General features: G+C 42.6%; 2 protein-coding genes across 2 annotated transcripts; one reads left to right on the top strand and one right to left on the bottom strand.

The window, feature by feature from the left end:
- Positions 1-154: 154 nt before the first annotated feature.
- On the bottom strand, positions 155-12,418 carry nelfa (negative elongation factor complex member A). Its single transcript, XM_029760337.1, has 11 exons — positions 12,209-12,418; positions 10,693-10,864; positions 10,139-10,300; positions 7,066-7,155; positions 6,796-6,923; positions 4,544-4,613; positions 2,825-2,913; positions 2,631-2,742; positions 1,932-2,239; positions 1,512-1,611; positions 155-961 (listed from the first exon to the last, which is right to left on the bottom strand). Exons 1-11 carry the CDS (start codon positions 12,416-12,418, stop codon positions 777-779), a joined length of 1,626 nt encoding a protein of 541 aa, XP_029616197.1. The 3' UTR covers positions 155-776.
- An 829-nt stretch (positions 12,419-13,247) lies between these two features.
- Positions 13,248-17,433, top strand: nicol1 (NELL2 interacting cell ontogeny regulator 1). The gene is made up of 4 exons (XM_029760338.1): positions 13,248-13,339; positions 13,595-13,740; positions 14,058-14,146; positions 16,271-17,433. Exons 2-4 carry the CDS (start codon positions 13,629-13,631, stop codon positions 16,340-16,342), a joined length of 273 nt encoding a protein of 90 aa, XP_029616198.1. The 5' UTR covers positions 13,248-13,339; positions 13,595-13,628; the 3' UTR covers positions 16,343-17,433.
- The last annotated feature ends 1,958 nt before the right edge of the window (positions 17,434-19,391 follow it).

Raw genomic sequence — 19,391 nt, 5'->3', positions numbered from 1 at the left:
CCTGGGGTGTATTCATTACTGCACACCGTAGCAAAATGTTCTGAAACAAGACTTTACCATAGAAGAACACCTTTACCCTGGTCATCATGAGCTCTGAAATAGAATGGTAGTCAGGAGGAGAGCGAGAGGTTCTGAAGGACTGTTTAACACTCTGGAATCTGAACATTTTTCGCTTTATTTTTCTTCCCTTCTTGGTAAGGATGGAAAAAAAACGAAACATTCTCCGGAACTTTTCAAAACAGAATTTCACAGCAAAAAGGAAACCCATCATCCCTCTCTGTCACATTTTCACTGATGGTTTGGGCTCTTTAGTTTCTTAAATTTTCTCAGACGAAGTAGGAAGAATACAGTAAACGTCATTCTCAATGAAAAACACAGACAGTTGTAATATTTTGTGGCATGCTTGTACCTTTTCATAGTAAAGCAGGTCTCGACAGGTATCTTATGAAAATAAGGTATAAGGACTCTTCTAACACACAAATGTCCAGGAATCTGAGGGGACATAAAAACTAAAACAGAAAAGAAAAACGAACCAACGGAAACGAGTCTTGAGGGTCCCTGCCTTTTGGCAATGAAGGAACTTTGAGAAAGAGGGGTCTGTTCCCCCATATCCCCCACTCCCCAGCCCCTCTCACGTGCTGGATTTGGCCCATGTGTATTTGCACAAGTGTGTGAGTATGACAAGTCCCTGACCACCCGAGGAGGATTTGGCCTGCGTGTGTATGTAAATGTGTATACGTGTGTGTTTAGTCCCGGCAGGCAGGCCAGCAGCCACCTCAGGAGGTGTTGGTGATTGGTTTGTACTTCTTGAGGCGGGTCCACTGTCCTGTGGAGTAGTTCATCTCAAACACCGTGTCCACCAGCATGGTGGTGCTGCCCGTGCCGTCCGCCTTGGGCAGGATCTCGGTGTGCTCGCTTAGCTTGATCTGGATGATGTCGCCCTGCTCCGGACACGGGTTCTCTGGAGGAGGGGATACACCAACAGGTAGAGGTGTAGTTTGTGTGTGTCGTAGCAGGAGAACTCGCAGTGGGGAAAGAGTGTTTTAAAAAGGTGTGTGTGTGTGTGTGTGTGTGTGTGTGTGTGTGTGTGTGTGTGTGTGTGTGTGTGTGTGTGTGTAGCCAGCTCCGCCTCCAGAGCACTTGAACATACCCACGCATTACTAAAAACATTACTGGTACATTAAACTCATACAGTATGCCACTAAGTGGACATACTCCTGCACAGGTCTGTTGCACATTAATTGGGGAGGACGGGCTCGTGGTAACGGCTGGAGCGTGAATCAGTGGAATGGTATCAAAAACGTCGGAATTTGCCATTCCATTTGCTCCGTTCCAGCTGTTATTATGAGCTGTCCTCTCAGCAGCTTCCACTGTACATGAGGGAATATTTCTTCTGTTGCAAAAAGCTGTTACTTATTACTAAAACATTGCAATTCCAACAGTACAAAACTCATACGCTAGGTGGACTTCATCTAGGGAAATGGGAGTATTTGCACAAAGCAGTACAGTACCTCTGGATCCGGCCATGAAGCCCAGGATGAGAGCTTTCTCTGGTCTGGTGACCTTGTTAGCGGTCTTGAACATTTCCTGAGCAGCATACATCTGTTCTCTCTGGGGGGACCACAACACATGGCACAGAGATTACGCCACACCACACTGCATGCATTTACATTTTAGACATTTAGCAGATGCTCTTATACAGAGTCACTTACAGTGCGTTCAACTGAGACAAAACTACATAACTCATAAGTAAAACCATCACAAATACTAAACTACAATCTCTACAGTCAATGTTTGTATGTAAGCGTAACATTCTCGCATAGTAACACAAGTTCATCTTAGAAAGCATGCCCAATATATCGCTTCATTCTAAGTAGTATAGTGGTGCGAATGTTGGAAAAGAGTCCCAATGATGCCTTTATCCAACTCACAGTGAGCGAGAGGTTCTTTTTGGGCTGGGGCGTGCTGGGCTGGGGGGTAGCGGGGGGCTGTGTGGCTGGGGTCTCGGGCTGCGTGGCAATGGCGGCAGCCTGGGGGCCGTTGCTGCTGGCCGGGGTGCTGGCTGGCGTGCTGGGGGAGGCAGGGGCGGTGGGGCTGGCGGCCGTGTTGCCGGCGTTGTACATGGGCGTCCTCTGTTTGAACTGGCCGGGGAGGGTGGTGGCGGCAGCACTGGGCGTGGCCGACTCCTCAGGCTGTCGACCCGACTGCAGGGCGTCACGCCCTGAACCGCCCGCATTCGCTAGAGAAAGGAGGATAAATGAAGACTCAGTTTTTCGACATCTGAGACTATCGCTCTATCAATAGCTAATTGGTTGTGCAGATGGAAATATTGTCAGAACTTTTGTCAATCCAGGTAGTTTGTCAAACCAATACATCAAATTCCATGTGGTGTATGAAAAGGCAAGCTGCTACGAGTATTGTAAATCAAGATGCCTCGCTACAGAAACAGAAGACTGCCCTATAGGCCGTTCTGGCTCGGACAAGGCATTAATTGTCAATTGTCCAAGGCTTTTTTACTCAATGTGCTACAACCGTGCCATATTGCAAAAACCAACTTCGTATAGGACCAAATGGAGGGTAACTGAGATTTGAGTAACAGGTATTTAGGTGTGTGAAGTTGTCTCTCTCACCTGGCTGTGTCTCTGAACTGGGAATGTAGGAGGAGGAGGGGACCATACTGGGAGTAGCAGGCAGGTAACTCGTAGACGGCAGGGCGCTCTCGTTGTTCAACGCACCCAGTTTCTGAAAAAACCCGTTGAATAGGTTACAATTCAATAATGGCTTTGTAAATGGCTTTACATTGTGTGACAGTGTCTCTTCCTACCTGTGTAGACACCAGTCCAGCAGCATAGTCTGGTGTAGCATTCTCCACCACAGCCTCCTCTTTGGCAGCTTTCTCCCCAGCCTCTGTTTCTGTACCACGAGAGAAAGAGATGAATAAGAATGAGTGAGTCAAAGACGGTGAATAATAGTGAAGACTGCTAGCTAGAGATATAAGTATTCAGACACCTTGACTTTTTCCACATTTTGTTACGTTACAGCCTTATTCTAAAATGGATTAAACAAATAAAAATCCTTAGCAATCTACACACAATACCCCATAATGAAAAAGCAAAAACAGGGTTTTAGAAATGTTTGTACATTTATCAAATATGTAAATAAGGTATTTGTTTTTTTTAGTATTCAGACCCTTTGCTATGAGACTCGAAATTGAGCTCAATTGCGTCCTGTTCCTATTGATCATCTTCGAGATGTTTCTACAACTTGGAGTCCACCTGTGGTAAATTCAATTGATTGGACATGATTTGGAAAGGCACACACCTGTCTATATAAAAGGTCCCACAGTTGACAGTGCATGTCAGAGCAAAAACCAAACCATGAGGTCGAAGGAATTGTCCGTAGAGCTCCGAGACAGGATTGTGTCGAGGCACAGATCTCGGTGAAGGGTACTAAAAAAAAACTGCAACATTGAAGATACCCAAGAACACAATGGCCTCCATCATTCTTAAATGGAAGAAGTTTGGAACCAATAAGACTTTTCCTAGAGCTGGCCGCCCGACCAAACTGAGCAATCGGGCGAGAAGGGCCTTTGTCAGGGAGGTGACCAAGAATCCGATGGTCACTCTGACAGAGCTTTAGAGTTCCTCTGTGGAGATGAGAGAACCTTCCAGAAGGACAACCATTTCCAGCACTCCACCAATCAGGCCTTTATGGTAGAGTGGCCAGATGGAAGCCACTCCTCAGTAAAAGGCACATGACAGCCCGCTTGGAGTTTGCCAAAAGACACCTAAAGGACTCTCAGACCATGAGAAACAAGATTCTCTGGTCTGATGAAACCAAGATTGAACTCTTTGCCTGAATGCCAAGCATCAAGTCTGGAGAAATCCTGGCACCATCCCTACGGTAAAGGATGGTGGTGGCAGCATCATGCTGTGGGGATGTTTTTCAGCGGCAGGGACTGAGACTATTCAGGATCGGAGCAAAGTACAGAGAGATCCTTGATGAAAACCTGCTCCAGAGCACTCAGGGCTTCAGACTGGGGCGAAGGTTCACCTTCCAACAGGACAACGACCCTAAGCACACAGCCAAGGCAACGCAGGAGTGGCTTAGGGACAAGTCTCTGAATGTCCTTTAGTGGCCCAGCCAGAGCCCAGACTTGAACCCGATCGAACATCTCTGGAGAGACCTGAAAATAGCTTTGCAGCGACGCTCCCCATCCAACCTGACAGAGCTTGAGAGGATCTGTAGAGAAGATTGGGAGAAACTCCCCAAATACAGGTGTGCCAAGCTTGTAGCGTCATACCCAAGAAGACGAGGCTGTAATTGCTGTCAAAGATTCCTCAACAAAGTACTGAATTAAGGGTATTTTTTTATACATTTGCTAAAATGTCATTATGGGGGTAGTGTGAAGATTGATGGGTGAATTTTTTTGTTGTTGCAATTTTAGAATAAGGCTGTAACGTAACAAAATGTGGAAAAGGTCAAGGTGTCTGAATACTTTCCGAATGCACCGTTGAGCAAAAATATAAATAAATGCATTTACCCAAAGTCTTTCTTCTCCTCTTTGCCTCTCTACCAGCTCCCACCATATCGAGCTCTGAGATGTCTAACAACTAAAGAACAGACAATGTGCATCAGACTCGCTTAACACATTGAACCATCAATTTAAAATGACAATCCTTTCAATACAGCTTCCCATCAGGGTTTCCGTTAGCCGGTAATAGCCGGCTTTTGGCCTTTGTTTTTGAACGAGAGTAAATATAATTAATTTAATTCTGCAAAAAAATGTATAATCCCATTGCTAAATAACACTTTGCATATTCATTGATGAAAATACATATAATCAAATGTTATTTGTCACATGCACCGAATACAACAGTGTAGACCTTAGAGTGAAATGCTTACTTACAAGCCCTTAACCAACAATGCAGTTTTTAGAAAAATACCTAAGAAATAAAAGTAACGAATAATTAAAGAGCAGCAGTAAAATAACAATAGTGAGGCTATATACGGGGTGAACCGGTACAGAGTCAATGTGCGGGGCACCGGTTAGTCGAGGTAATTGAGGTAATATGTACATGTAGGTAGAGTTATTAAAGTGACTATGCATAGATAAGAGAGTAGCAGCAGCGTAAAAGAGGAGGGCCATGCAAATAGTCTGGGTAGCCATTTGATTAGATGTTCAGGAGTCTTATGGCTTGGGGGTAGAAGCTTTTTAGAACCCTTTTGGACCTAGACTTGGCGCTCCTGTACCGCTTGCCGTGCGGTAGCAGAGAGAACAGTCTATGACTAGGGTGGCTGGAGTCTGACTATTTTTAGGGCCTTCCTCTAACTTCCTCTCACAGGCAATGATGCAACAAGTCAGGATGCTCTCAGATGGTGCAGCTGTAGAACCTTTTGAGGATCTGAGGACCCATGCCAAATCTTTTCAGTCTCCTGACGGGGAATAGGCTTTGTCATGCCCTCTTCACACCTGTCTTGGTGTGTTTGGACCATGATAGTTTGTTGGTGATGAGGACACCAAGGTACTTGAAGCTCTCAACCTGCTCCACTGCAGCCCCGTCGATGAGAATGGGGGCGTGCTCGGTCCTCCTTTTCCTTTGGTCCACAATCATCTCCTTTGTCTTGATCACGTTGAGGGAGTTTGTTGTCCTGGTACCACACGGCCAGGTCTCTGACCTCCTCCCCGTCTCATTGTCGGTGATCAGGCCTTCAACGGTTGTGTAGCTTTCTTGATGAGCTTTGAGGGCACTATGGTGTTGAACGCTGAGCTGTAGTCAATGGATAGCATTCTCACATAGGTGTTCCATTTGTCCAGGTGTGAAAGGGCAGTGTGGAGCGCAATAAAGATTGCATCATCTGTGGATCTGTTGGGGTGGTATGCACATTGGAGCGGGTCTGTGTTGTGAGCCATGAAAAATGCCTTTCAAAGCACTTCATGGCTAGAGACGTGAGTGCTAAGTGTCGGTAGTCATTTAGGCAGGTTACTTTTAGTGTTCTTGGGCACAGGGACTATAGTGGTCTGCTTGAAACATGTTGATATTACAGACTCAGTCAGGGAGAGGTTGAAAATGTCAGTGAAGACACTTGCCAGTTGGTCAGCGCATGCTCAGAGTACACGTCCTGGTAATCCGTCTGGCCCTGCGTCCTTGTGAATATTGACCTGTTTTAAAGGTCTTAATCACGTCGGCTGCGGAGAGCGTGATCACACAGCCGTGATTTTGCTGTTCGTTACTCGTCTTGTTGGCTGAGGAAAAGTAAATGTGGACAGTTATTTTAAAAATCTTCCAAGTGTGCATTGGAATTCAGGAACACGGATGCTCGCCGTTGCATCCTGGAGTTGCATGTTCTGTTAAAATGAATTACCATAATCGAAATGCGATTTTGGTTATTCTGAGCACCGTGGGTGGACGCCCTAATCAGTATACGCAGCCAATACATTTGGGTCCAGTACATTTCTCAAATGTCCGGTAAATTAAAATGCCACTGGTCAAATGTCCAGCACCACATTTTCATAACGGAAACCCTGCTTCCTGTCTATTGTGAAAATCCTTTTTATTACAAAATGACATATTGGTTTCCTTACTGTACAAGCAGCCTGAACGAGGTTAGACAGCAATCCATGCTTTGGTTTTGCTTATGTGGCCGCTGTCCGAAAACAAAATCAAAGCATGGATTGCGATCTTACCTTGTCCATAGACTGCTTGTAGGATGAGGAAACCAATGTAATTTTGTACTTTGGGTGAACTATACCTTAAAAGAAAACAAGGTCACTTGTTAAGGCCCCTTCGTTACCTTGACTCCCCTCTCCTTGCGCAGGGGCGTCCGTGCGGGGGCGATGGGTGTGCGGTTGCTCGGGGGGCTGAACATACTGGGGGTGGTGGGGCTGCGGAACGGGGCTTTGGGGATCCCCTTGAGGGGTGCTGGAAGGGAGAGTATAAAACATGATATCTCAGCAACCAATTAGACACCCGTGGGTATGAATGTGTGTGTAAGTGTTCATATGCATAGTCTTAGCAACAACGAGTATTGTAATTGCTGTGTGTGTGTGTGTGTCAAACTCACTGGTGGTGTCAATCTTCTTGACCAGGCCTCTTCCTTTTGCATGGAAAGGCACTCCCGCTGTCTTCTTCAGCTGTTGAGCAGTCTCTGTGGCTGAAACCACAACAGAACGATGAGTCAAGGTTGTATTCATTAGTGCACATCGTAGCAAAAATATTTTGCAATGGAAAATGTTTAAAACAACAAATGTAGGTAAAGTTCCACCCAGTTTCGTCCTGTTTGCTTCCTAGTGAATACACCAGAGGTTGCTGTTCACTTGGCACCAAACAGAAGAAAACAAATAGGGAGGGACTACATGAACATGTCCAATAAGAAACGTTCATATTCATTTTCCAGTGCATGCTGTAATGAACATGAGTCATGACCATTCACTAAACTAGCGCAAAGGTCGGGCACTATAAAATATTGTATTTTTTGCATGATTCCGTTTAGTTTTCCCCCCAAATTCCAGTTTCTCTGTTTTGTTTTTCCAGGTTTGTTTTTCCCCAGTTTCAGGTTCTCTAAATCACACTTTTTTTTAATATAGAAAAACTAAAACATTTGATGTTCTAAGTCCACAACAATGCTTAAATCACATTAAGAGACCACTTATGAGGTCTGGGAAAAATCTAAGAAATCTTGATTTTTGGGTGTAGTTACCCTTTAATTTAAGTGCAGCATGAGACCATTGTTTGGTTAGCGATGTTTCTGTAGCGCTCATGTGATTGCCGAGTTTGCAAAACAAAAGGCCACTAATCATGATATCATTCTGCCAGGTAGACATTGGCTACTTTGAAATTAAAGTTGACTTATTCAAAAATCATTCCGCCATTTCCTTGTTGCTAGAACTCTAATAGTTAGCCTAATTTCAGTTTGTGTGACAAAATAAACTAGTATAGTGAAGAGAATAATTTTACCATCTACACCACTGTGAAATATATTTTCCATAATTAAAAATATTGTTGCTTCAGCTGTTTGAAGCTATTGTACAAAACCAAAAGCAAAAACAAAACAGAATAGGAAGCATAGGAATATCGCATAAAGAACAGATCTACTGCGTCTTAGACTTGCTTTCAAGTAGAATTATAGATCTATAACTCACATTTATTTGTGAATTTAGTTGGGTCGCCCCAAAAAATTACCTATTGCCACTAACATTTAATTGAGTTTGAGAAAGCCTTTCCATCTACCAGAAGACGGCTGTCATTACATTAGCGTCATCGCTAACGGCTAAGCAAAGTGTTCGACAAACGCGTGCACACACACGGGAATTCTTGTGCCTTTGCCTCTTCAGAAAGTTGAAAGAAAATATGAATCACTGATGTATTTTGTTCAGGTCTAATGATAATCTTGAACAAATGAATGAATGCTCAATACATTTAGTTAATTTCCTAGTAAGCTCAATTGATTTTTTTATTTTGTTGAATTCCATTTTAAGGTCTAGATTCCATCTGCGTTCTCCACAACAGAGATTTTAATAGGGCCCTACAAAGGACAGGAGACCCGAAAGATGGCGAGTCAGGGTCTTTTCTGCATAGAAAAGTCTTGGGCAGGCAGCCTAAGTCCAAATATTTATTTTCAAGATGGAAAAACACTGTCAGCGTAAACTTAAATGACAAACTAGTATGTAGAAAAGATAGACCTATGTATCTTTAAATACATATTTGAGAAACAACAATCACTAAAATAAAAGCCAGACTAAAACGATGATTTCAGAAGTATTGACTTGTCAAAATGTTTGAGCATAAGGACACAGCATTAGCCATTGCAAAATGCATAGAATTGCAAGAAATTTACTTGAAAACTGCAATATTTTCTCTCAGCTCCAGCTTGAGGGAGCAGTCTCTAGAAAGGACTTGTCTATCCATATACACCAGTGTACAAATGAGTGTACAAAACCTTAGGAACGCCTTCCTGATATTGAGTTGCACCCCCTTTTGCCCTCAGAACAGCCTCAAGCCATCAGGGCATGGACTCCACAAGGAGTCAAAAGCGTTCCACAGGGTTGCTTGCTGGCCCATGTTGACTCCAATGTGTCCCACAGTTGTGTTAAATTGGCTGGATGTCCTTTGGGTGGTGGACCATTTTTAATACACATGGGAAACTGTTGAGTGTGAAAAACCCAGCAGCGCTGCAGTTCTTGACACAAACCGGTGCGCCTGGCACCTACTACCATACCTCATTCAAAGGCACTTAAATCTTTTTTCTTGCCCATTAACCCTCTGAATGACACACAATCCATGTCTCAAATCCTTTTTTTAACTTCCCCCTTCATCGTCTTCTCCCCTTCATCTACACTTATTGAAGTGGATTTACCAAGTGACATCAATAAGGGTTCATAGCTTTCACCTGGTCCGTCTGTCATGGACAGAGCAAGTGTTCCTAATGTTTCGTCCGGACTTTTTAGATTATGTGTATTGTTAGGTATTCTGCACTTTGAGCTAGAAACACAAGCATTTCACTGCACCTGCGATAACATCTACAAATCTGTGTACACGACCAATAAACTTTGATTTGCAGGAAATTTGCTTCACTGATCAAATTCTCTCCACGGCAAAATGTGTGAAGAAAAACGCATATAATTTCCTGCAATAAATTGGATTTAAAACACTGAAATTCTCTCTACCGCCAAGATGGGGGCCTCAAAAACATTCTTGCCCAGGGCCTTGACTGAATTCAGCAGCACCGATGGGCTGACCATGCCACGCCCACCACCTTAGCCCCTTTTTGATACAGAAAAAGCACTGGGACCATGTGTAGAGTCTAAAGTGGCTTCACTTTCTCATCTGCTTTCCTTCATCTGCACTGATGTGTGAAAAACAACTGGACAAGTGAAAGCAACTCCCAAGTAAGCATCCGCCATAGCGCTTTTGCTTTTCAGATCAGGGGCCACATTCATTAAGCGTCTCAGAGTAAGAGTTGTGATCTAGGATCAGTTTTGCCTTTTAGATCATAATGAGTAACATTACATGGACAGGGGGAACGTGATCCTTGATCAGTATTCCTAGGCCCCAGATGAAGAAGATGACGAGGATGCCACTTTAGACTATTGACATGCACCCAGGGTGGGTGGATCAAGTGAAGTGTCTTCTCTTACATTTCTGCAGCAGCTCGGCCCTGAGGGTGGCGCTCTTGGGCTTCCTCTTGAGCTGGAAGTGTTTGACGGGGGGCGTGAGTGGGCCCACCAGGGTGGTCAGGGCGCTTTTGTTCAGGTACTGGCACTCCAGAGGCAGCATAGCCGACGCCTCACACTCACTCACTGCAGGGGGAGATCAATCAAATGTATTTATGAAGCCCTTTTTACACAAGCAGTTGACAGTGTTTTTATAGCATCTCAAACCTAGACCCCAAAGAGGAAGCAAAAGCAGAAGTGTGATGGAAACAGGCAGGTGTAAACAACAAGTACCTGCACAAGCACTAAAATGTTCACAGGTGATAAAGAAAAAGTAGGACTCTAATAGATGGCCAACCAACAGGTGATGTCAGAACACCAACATGCTGGAACATGCATCCTATTCCGTACTACAAATTCCCCAAGCACAGTTCACATAATCATTACAGTTGTAAAGCTAGAACCATGATCCTCAATGTCCCCTTCTGCTCTCATTTTACTCTTGACTTGTGACCCCTAGCCTATGGTAGTGTACCCACCTTTCTCCCGGAGCTCGCCCAAGATGTCCTGTACGTTAGGGTTCTGCTCCTCCAGGTCCAGGTTGAGAGAGCCTGTCTCTGGGAAGGACTTCAGGATATCTGCCACCATCAGTACCCAGGGCTCAGAGTCCACCGTGGCCAGCTGGATGATCTCTGATAGGGCCTCCTTCATCTGCATGTCAAAGGAGGTGATTGTGGAGGTTAGTAGAGCAAGATTTATTAAAAAATAAATAAAACAACTTTTATCGTTCAATCTTGTGGAATGGTAATGTGTCTTTAGGCTTTACATGCATACATGGCTCACAGTATGCATTGCTGTCTGTTGATAGAAATAAATTGATTATAGAATCTCCATGGGGCAGGGTGTATATGGACATAAGAGGGATATGGAGGTTAGAGCAGGGCACAGAAATGGAATAGATCCAACTACTACACCTGCCATATAGTGTGTGTGCTGACTTTGTTTCCTGGCCTGGTGGGCTGTCAGTAGCTAACATGGGCATCCTCAGGGGGACCGTAAACCTGGGGTCCAGTGCAGGAGACGTCAGGGCCTCTATGATAGACGGGCAAGGGACAAGGCCAAGCACATCATAGAGGACCCCACAGTCTTGCCCAATGTTTTGAGCTTCTGTCCTCCAGGAGATATAAGGTCCCACAGTTCAGCAATAATAGGAGCTGGGAAAGTTTAATTCTGGCAGCTATCAGGCTTCTGAACAGTGGGACATGGGAAAGATGTATGCCCAATACATGGTCGAACAGTAGGCCACAGGGACTGTGAATTGTGTAATTTAGGAGAATAAAGCGCTGTGGACTAATGACAGTGACAATGCATTACAGGATATGTAGATTTTGTTATGGTCATGAAATTGAAATGACACGTATAAATGTATACAAGTAGCTAATTCAATTAATTAATCACAGAAATATAATTGGTAAACAAAGCAATGTCGAGAAATTGTAGTGCACCTGGTTTACAACACAAGTTGTAGTTAAGAAGCTAGACTGTATCAAAGTTAATAGGACTTTGAGCTACTAGACGATTTAAAATGGAGCAAGAAATATTTTAAAGGTTGTTTCCCAATTTTGACCCCCCCCCCCCCAAAAAAAATCACGAATACATTACAAACAGGTTCAATGTTACACGTCAGGCTAGATAGCTAACTTGGTGTTTGTAAAAGCAAGGCATGTGCGTTAGGTAAACAAATTATGAGACTGGACAGAATGAGCCTAAACAAAAGATAGTTAGCTAGCTAACTACCTCCTGGCTGTAGACACTGTTGGCTCTTCGGCACAGGTCTCATAAGCGAAGAGTCAAAGCCATATGCAGCTAGATAAGTGTACAGTGGAAACGGTTAGCTTGTAAGCATGGTGTACTATACTTCCCACTCATTAAACATTAACGTTAGTTAGCAACTCGACCAAGGCTGCTTGCTGCAGAACCCCATTTAAACGAACTAGTAGCAGTGGCTAACTAGTGCTCAGTCAGTCATATAGCAACTCGCGTAACGTTACCCACCTCATCAACAGTCCGCCTCGGAAGATGCAGCATCCCGAGCAAGATTTTTAGCTTTACTGGAGGCGACAAACTCGAAAAACACAACCGTATATTGTCGATAACTGAAACGGTGAGGAGTGAAGCAATACTAGAAGGCGCCCAAAGTTCGTCTGTTGATCCTAGTTTATTATGGAGCCACAGGCCGGTGTCGCTATCCTTCATCGACGCCATCTTGGAAAAAGAAGCGTTTTGAGTTCGGGCATTTTAAAAGGCTACCTAGCTAAGAAAACTTAGAACGGTTGGTGGTTAGGACACACCCACCATGTTCATGCTGAGTGCTAATATGGATCCTTGGGACGTCCTTACACAAAACCCCAACCTTAAACCATTTTAAATGTCGTCTCAAGGAATCTAGATAGCGTGGACCCCATGTTCATGTCGAGGGAGATCAAAGGAACACACCTCTCTCTTACCTATCCAAAAAAACAAATGTCATTTTACATGGCCTTTTGAAAATATTGAGTTTACAGAACACTTGAGATGTATGTCTATAACAGCATTGCATTTATTTGCTATTCAATGCATTTGGGGTGTTTGACTCGAAGAGAATGCTGACTTATTTTGCAAATAAGTCTAATAATACAAACCCTTTTCTTAAAATTGACTTGGAGAGTGCACTAACGTGTAGGAATTAATGGTCCGTTTACGTGCGGATAATATTTATTGTACAACCATTTCTGTATAAGGATATGCAAATAAGCGACTGCGAAAAAATGTGAAAAATATTAGCGAACCAGGGAGGCCAACATTCAATTTGGGATGAATAAATTAAATACATAAAATAATTTAGCATAGGCCTAATTGTACTGGATTTGTGGAGGGACAATCCGTTTGCCTAATTTACAGTTGCCACAGTCACAAAACCTAATCCTAACCTTAACTACACTGCTAAATTTATGCTTAACCTTAAATTAATTAAATTTTTACGAACCAATTTTGGTTTTGTGGCTGTGGTAACTAGTGACGACCCCTCACAGGGTTTTATACGCATGCGCCATCTGCCCTTTGAATTAATATTCAACAGAATCGTCTTGAGGTGGGCGTCTTTCGGCTGGCTACACTGTTTTTATTTTCTTTAAAATATTACCCACAGTGAGTAGGCCTACATTAAATGTTATACTGTTCTTAGTTATATTTCCGATCTTTTTCTTTATGAAAAAAGCTTGGCCCATTTAAACGAGAAGATCTCCGCATCTGGAACGTTATTATGGATGCTGGTGTTGCTTTCTTTAGTCGTGGAAACGTAGCCTACAATCGTTTTCATATAGCCTATCAATGCTTCGTTTATAAACTTAATTATATATCATAAGGAATCATATGTTAAAATTCGATATCTCCATTTTCCAGGTCTTTCTCAAGACATCTTGCACCGAACATCAGTATGGTATCGAGCGGCTATTTGCAAGCGGTGATGCTGCTATTAGCGGTGCAGCTCCTATGTTTTAGGCCAAGTGATGCCGAGCAGGAGGCAGGGACGGTAATCCCTGCTGAAAGTAAGTGGTTTTATTTAATATATTGTATTGTCTTTGTTGCATTTGCGATTATACACAATAAGTGGCTGTTACTGTAGTGCGGATGACTATTGTCTAGGCGTATAAAGATAAAAAATTCTAGGCCCAAACACAATCAATTATGATTGACTGCCTAATCGATAGGTTATACCAATTGACAACAGCCATTGAGGAAGTGTATCAGCAGATAGGTATTGATTGTAAATATAAACGTCTTAAAATATTGTTTTTGTTTTCACAAATGCAGTAGCCTATAATGAATCATAATGAACACAGTTTTTTGTCACATTGTCTTGCAGGTCGTCCCTGTGTGGACTGTCATGCATTTGAATTCATGCAGAGGGCACTACAAGACCTTAAGAAGACTGCTTTCAACCTTGATGCCCGGGTAACAGTTGCTATCCCTTTCTTTTCAGTTACACTTTATGTTACAGCGTGTCATTTTATTAGGATCCCCATTAGCTGTTGTGAAAGCAGCAGTTACTCTTCCTGGGGTCCACACAGAACATGAGACGTGACATAATACAGAACATTACTAGAGAAGGACAGCTCAAGGACAGAACTACATCAATTGAATAACTATTGTATTTACACATTGTTACCCTTAATGCTTGAAGTGGGCTGTAGTTGTCCACCTCTGATTTTCTATTGATTGAGAACTGGCACCTGTTAAAGAATATACTATTGCCTTTAATATATGATGAGTACCAGCAGTGGTGTAGTGGTGCCTGGAGAAGTGGCTATAATCTAATTAGACAACAACAAAAAAACAGCCGGCATGGCGAAGGAAATAAGTGAAAATGTATAGATTTTCCTATAGGTTTTTTCAGGTTTTCACTCTCTCAGTCACACTTTTTTTTTTAAATAGAAAAACAACAATGCTTTAACCACATAAGGAGACCATTTTGAGGTCTGGGAAAAATAAAATGTAAATATTTTGGGAGGGTTTCGATGCCCATTAATTCAATTGTGCACCTAGCATGAGACCTTTTGGCTAACAGTGTTGCTGTACTGTACAATGTAGGCCTACAGTGTACGTGATGGCAGAGTTTGCTAAACAAATGTACTCCCGATTCATCATCATATCGTTCTACCAGGTAGACCTACTTTGCAGTCTACATTTAATTGGGAAGGTTTTTTGTGAAAGCCTTTAGAAATGTTCAAACGCCGCATGATGACTGAATTGCTCATCGCAAAGATTCAAACAAGACTTCGGACCAAACTTTTTCAAGACCTGCTTTGCTTACCCATTGTTGCCTTAATTAGCATTTACTGGCATAAGTTGAAACGCCTTTCCTACCAGCTACGGGCTACCGATGTCGTTCTTCTGTGAGATGCTCCTGGTTGAGAGTTGTGTGCTCTTGCTGGCGGATTAATATTCCGCTGAAACTAGGCCGTGTCCAGCACATGCGAATAAGCTTTGTGATTGTGTAGGCTACTTTGTGCATGATTTGTCTATTGTACTACATAATTGATATGGCGTATACCTTCACTGTAGGACTTTGATACGCATCAGTGGGGATTAAGAAGTGAGTGTACGCAATGCCCCCACTACCCCACTGTGTACCAGCACCTATTTCATTCCACTTCAAGCACTGGTTATGGCTGGGATAGTACTGAGTTGCTCCCTATAGATGCAGTAAAGGGGTCAATGGAACGCAGACCGTTCCATTGACCAGATTAGCACGCATTCGACAAATCCGATCTAACTAAGTGGATATTCGTCAAATCCGTCATGATTTATGTATTGTAATGTACCCACAATGTGGTTACTTAAGTCCGATTTGGATATATTTGGAAGTTGTCCCTTTTCAGGTTCAGAAGAAGTGACTGCTAAATGCTAACTCCTGTTCGTATAAACTGGTTAGCATAGCTAGTGTACAGAAATCCGTGGTGGTAGTCGGTCATTTTTAACTGTACTGCAGTTGATTGGTTAAGATGCCATGAACATGTGTTGGGGTTGACATCCATACAAGCATTATACTCCGGTTTCTACCTCAACATAGTGTGAAATACAGGGGGGCGCAACTTTGGTTTAAGAAGTGGGGGGGACATATAGTTTTTTTTTTTTTTATCCAGTCAACTAAACACTCCAAACAGCCTACCTGACCCCTCGGAGACGTCCTCATGGTCCTAAAGCACACCGTTACCTCGTTTTGTATCACATTCCAATGATAAAACCAGTACAAAAATGCAATTTCAGAATGTTGGGGGGACATCTCCCCCTCATCCCCAGTGAAAGTTGCGCCTCTGGTGAAATACACACATAAACAACAGCCTAAATGTAAGCACATTTTTCTGTGTGGAAATGAGGAAATTTGGGATCTTTCCCCCCACACGTTGCCATGGCAATTACATTGTTTTGGTCGAGTTCGATTTACCTTTTTACCACATCTATACCCTGGCCTGCTGTATACCTACCTGTAAAGTTCCTCTATAAGTCTTAGCCTAGTTTAAAAAGTTGACTCCGCCTAGTGCTCCCTAACATGGCATTGCTTTTGTTTCCTCCTAGACTGAGACCCTGGTGTTGAGGGCAGAGAGGCGAGCCCTGTGTGACTGCATGCCCACTAATACACTGCGCTGAGTGGAGTAGTGATGTGCCCCCCCATGGCAACCAACCCCACACCCACAATGGCCGGACACTTACTTTTACCCACTACAAACGACGCCTGGACTAGACAGTTGTCTCTCTGAGCTTCCTTCTATGGAATATTGTACCATTTTAGTTTGCTAATTTGTACAACAGACACTTTATTTTCTTTGCTAACATATCACTATTGATATTGCAGTGGTTTAACCATTTAAAGATAAGATTTAATTTTATGAGTTTAGATTAGCCAGTCATGCATTACTATGGCATGTTGGGCAAAGCCAACAACAGCTAGCCTATTGTCCCAGAACTCATGTCCATGTCTTATGCGAGGGTTTGTCTTATCCGAGGGATTTTGTGAAGTAAAATACGATTTACACTTTACACATTTTAAGTGAAAGGAGAAAACACTTTCAATTTGGTTGTAACCTATCACAAAACATATTATTTGTGCTATAGCATAGTAGATCTGTATATAGATTCAATGGACAGACACCTTTTATTAAATGTGTGTCAATATGATCAGGATAATTCACATATACATACATAGATAGACACATGTGAAGCAGCAGCATTACATAGAAAATAGTTGTTAATTCATAGTAACATGCATAACATAAGTGTCTTGGAAAGTTATTTTTTATTGGCATGGCAACACCAGGCCTTTAGAACAAGTGTACTTTTTAGGTGTATGTGGTACCATGCATGTTTATAGGGTGTAGGCCTACACTCATCTCGACCAGTTGTGTATGGCAATCAGTTGTTTGAGGCCCTTCATCATTTGTTATATTCATCATATCTTTTGTCTTTATTCTGTCCAGCTGAACTGTATGAAGATAAGAGAGTTGGATGATGTAGCGGTCAGGAGAATATAGACAAACGAATCCATATTTACCACTAACACATAGGGACTGTAGAATATTGACAATGTATTGATAAAATAGTAACTAGAGAGGAGAATTATTAATGATGATAATGCTTTGTGTTTGTGTTGTTACTTTCTTTGTTTCAATATGTCAATAAGCTGCTTTTGGTAATGTCTTGTATGTTTTATTTGGTATTAAAGTCATAACTTTCATCACTGTCTGTATGCCTTTCTGATATCTTTTTAGTGGTTGTGGAAATGACTGATGCCTAATCCCAAATGAACCCTAAGCCCTACACCCTATGCACTTGTAGAGATCTGAGAGGATTTGATTGGTATCAGTAATATGGTGAAACTTCCACCACGATTGCATAGGGCGTTGTGCTTAGGGATCGATTTGGGACTGTGCCTCAGTTCCCAGTGATACATTACAGGCTCCGTATTTCAGTGTCTGGCAAGCAACCCCAGGAGCAAGAGAACATTTGTTAATCAAGGTGTGTGTGAGGGTGTGTGTGTGTCTAATGTATAGTTTTTATTATAGATACTGCACAGCGCTATCCATCATTGCTAGTGGCCGAGGCACATTGATTATGTCTGCGTCTCAAATGGCACCCTATTCCTTATGTACACTCTTAGAAAAAAGGGTGCTATCTATAACCTAAAATGGTTCTTCGGCTGTCCCCATAAGAGAACCCTTTGAAGAACCCTTTTAGGTTCCATGTAGGACCCTTTCCACAGAGGGTTCTACATAGAACCTCAACTTCAAATCATATTTTTGCAGGAATCTCCTTGCGAATGATTTTGCAGAAGATTGTATCTCCAAAATGTTGTACCTTTTTTTCTAAGAGTGTAGGGCTGTGCACTACTTTTGACCATAGGCTCTAGTCAAAAGTAGTGCACTATATAGGGAATAGCGTCCCATTTTTAAAACTGTATAGGGCCACATTTCTCCCCTGCAGGGAATAGGTGCTGTTCGCTCAGGAAACAGTTTTTATGTGTTTAGTCACACTATCAACTACTGTGTGTGTGCGTGTGCCTATCTTGCTATAAACCAGTGACTGAGATGATTTTCTCTGAATACATCAGTGGACACACAGTCTGATGTTATGTGCTTGATATTGTGATATTTTTGTACATACAGTTGAAGTCGGAAGTTTACATACACCTCAGCCAAATACATTTAAACTCAGTTTTTCACAATTCCTGACATTTAATCCTAGTAAACATTCCCTGTTTTAGGTCAGTTAGGATCACCACTTTATTTTAAGAATGTGAAACGTCAGAATAATAGTAGAGAATTATTTATTTCAGCTTTTATTTATTTCATCACATTCCCAGTGGGTCAGAAGTTTACATACATTAAATTAGTATTTGGTAGCATTGCCTTTAAATTGTTTAACATGGGTCAAATGAACCGGGTAGCCTTCCACAAGCTTCCCACAATAGGTTGGGTGAATGTTGGCCCATTCCTCCTGACAGAGCTGGTGTAACTGAGTCAGGTTTGTAGGCCTCCTTGCTCGCACACGCTTTTTCAGTTCTGCCCACAAATTTTCTATAGGATTGAGGTCAGGGCTTTGTGATGGCCACTCCAATACCTTGACTTTGTTGTCCTTAAGCCATTTTGCCACAACTTTGGAACTATGCTTGGGGCCTTTAAGGTTATGTCAATATAGGACTCGTTTTACTGTGGATATAGATACTTTTGTACCTGCTTCCTCCAGCATCTTGACAAGGTGTTTGCTGTTGTTCTGGGATTGATTTGCACTTTTCGCACCAAAGTGTGTTTATCTCTAGGAGACAGAACACGCCTCCTTCCTGAGTGGTATGACGGCTGTGTGGTCCCATGGTGTTTATACTTGTGTACTATTGTTTGTACAGATGAACATGGTACCTTCGGGTGTTCGGAAATTGCTCCCAAGGATGAACCAGACTTGTGGAGGTCTACCATTCTTTTTCTGGGGTCTTGGTTGATTTCTTTTGATTTTCCCATGATGTCAAGCAAAGAGGCACTGAGTTTGAAGGTAGGCCTTGAAATACATCCACAGGTGCACCTCCAATGGACTCAAATTATGTCAATTATCCTATCAGAATCTTCTAAAGCCGTGACATCATTTTCTGGAATTTTCCAAGCTGTTTAAAGGCACAGTCAATTTAGTGTATGTAAACTTCTGACCCACT

Source organism: Salmo trutta, chromosome 8 (genome assembly GCF_901001165.1).
Source record: "Salmo trutta chromosome 8, fSalTru1.1, whole genome shotgun sequence".
In the NCBI taxonomy this organism is placed as follows: Eukaryota; Metazoa; Chordata; class Actinopteri; order Salmoniformes; family Salmonidae; genus Salmo; species Salmo trutta.
Note: the sequence above shows the minus strand (reverse complement) of the source record. Positions and strands in the feature narration are given on the sequence as shown.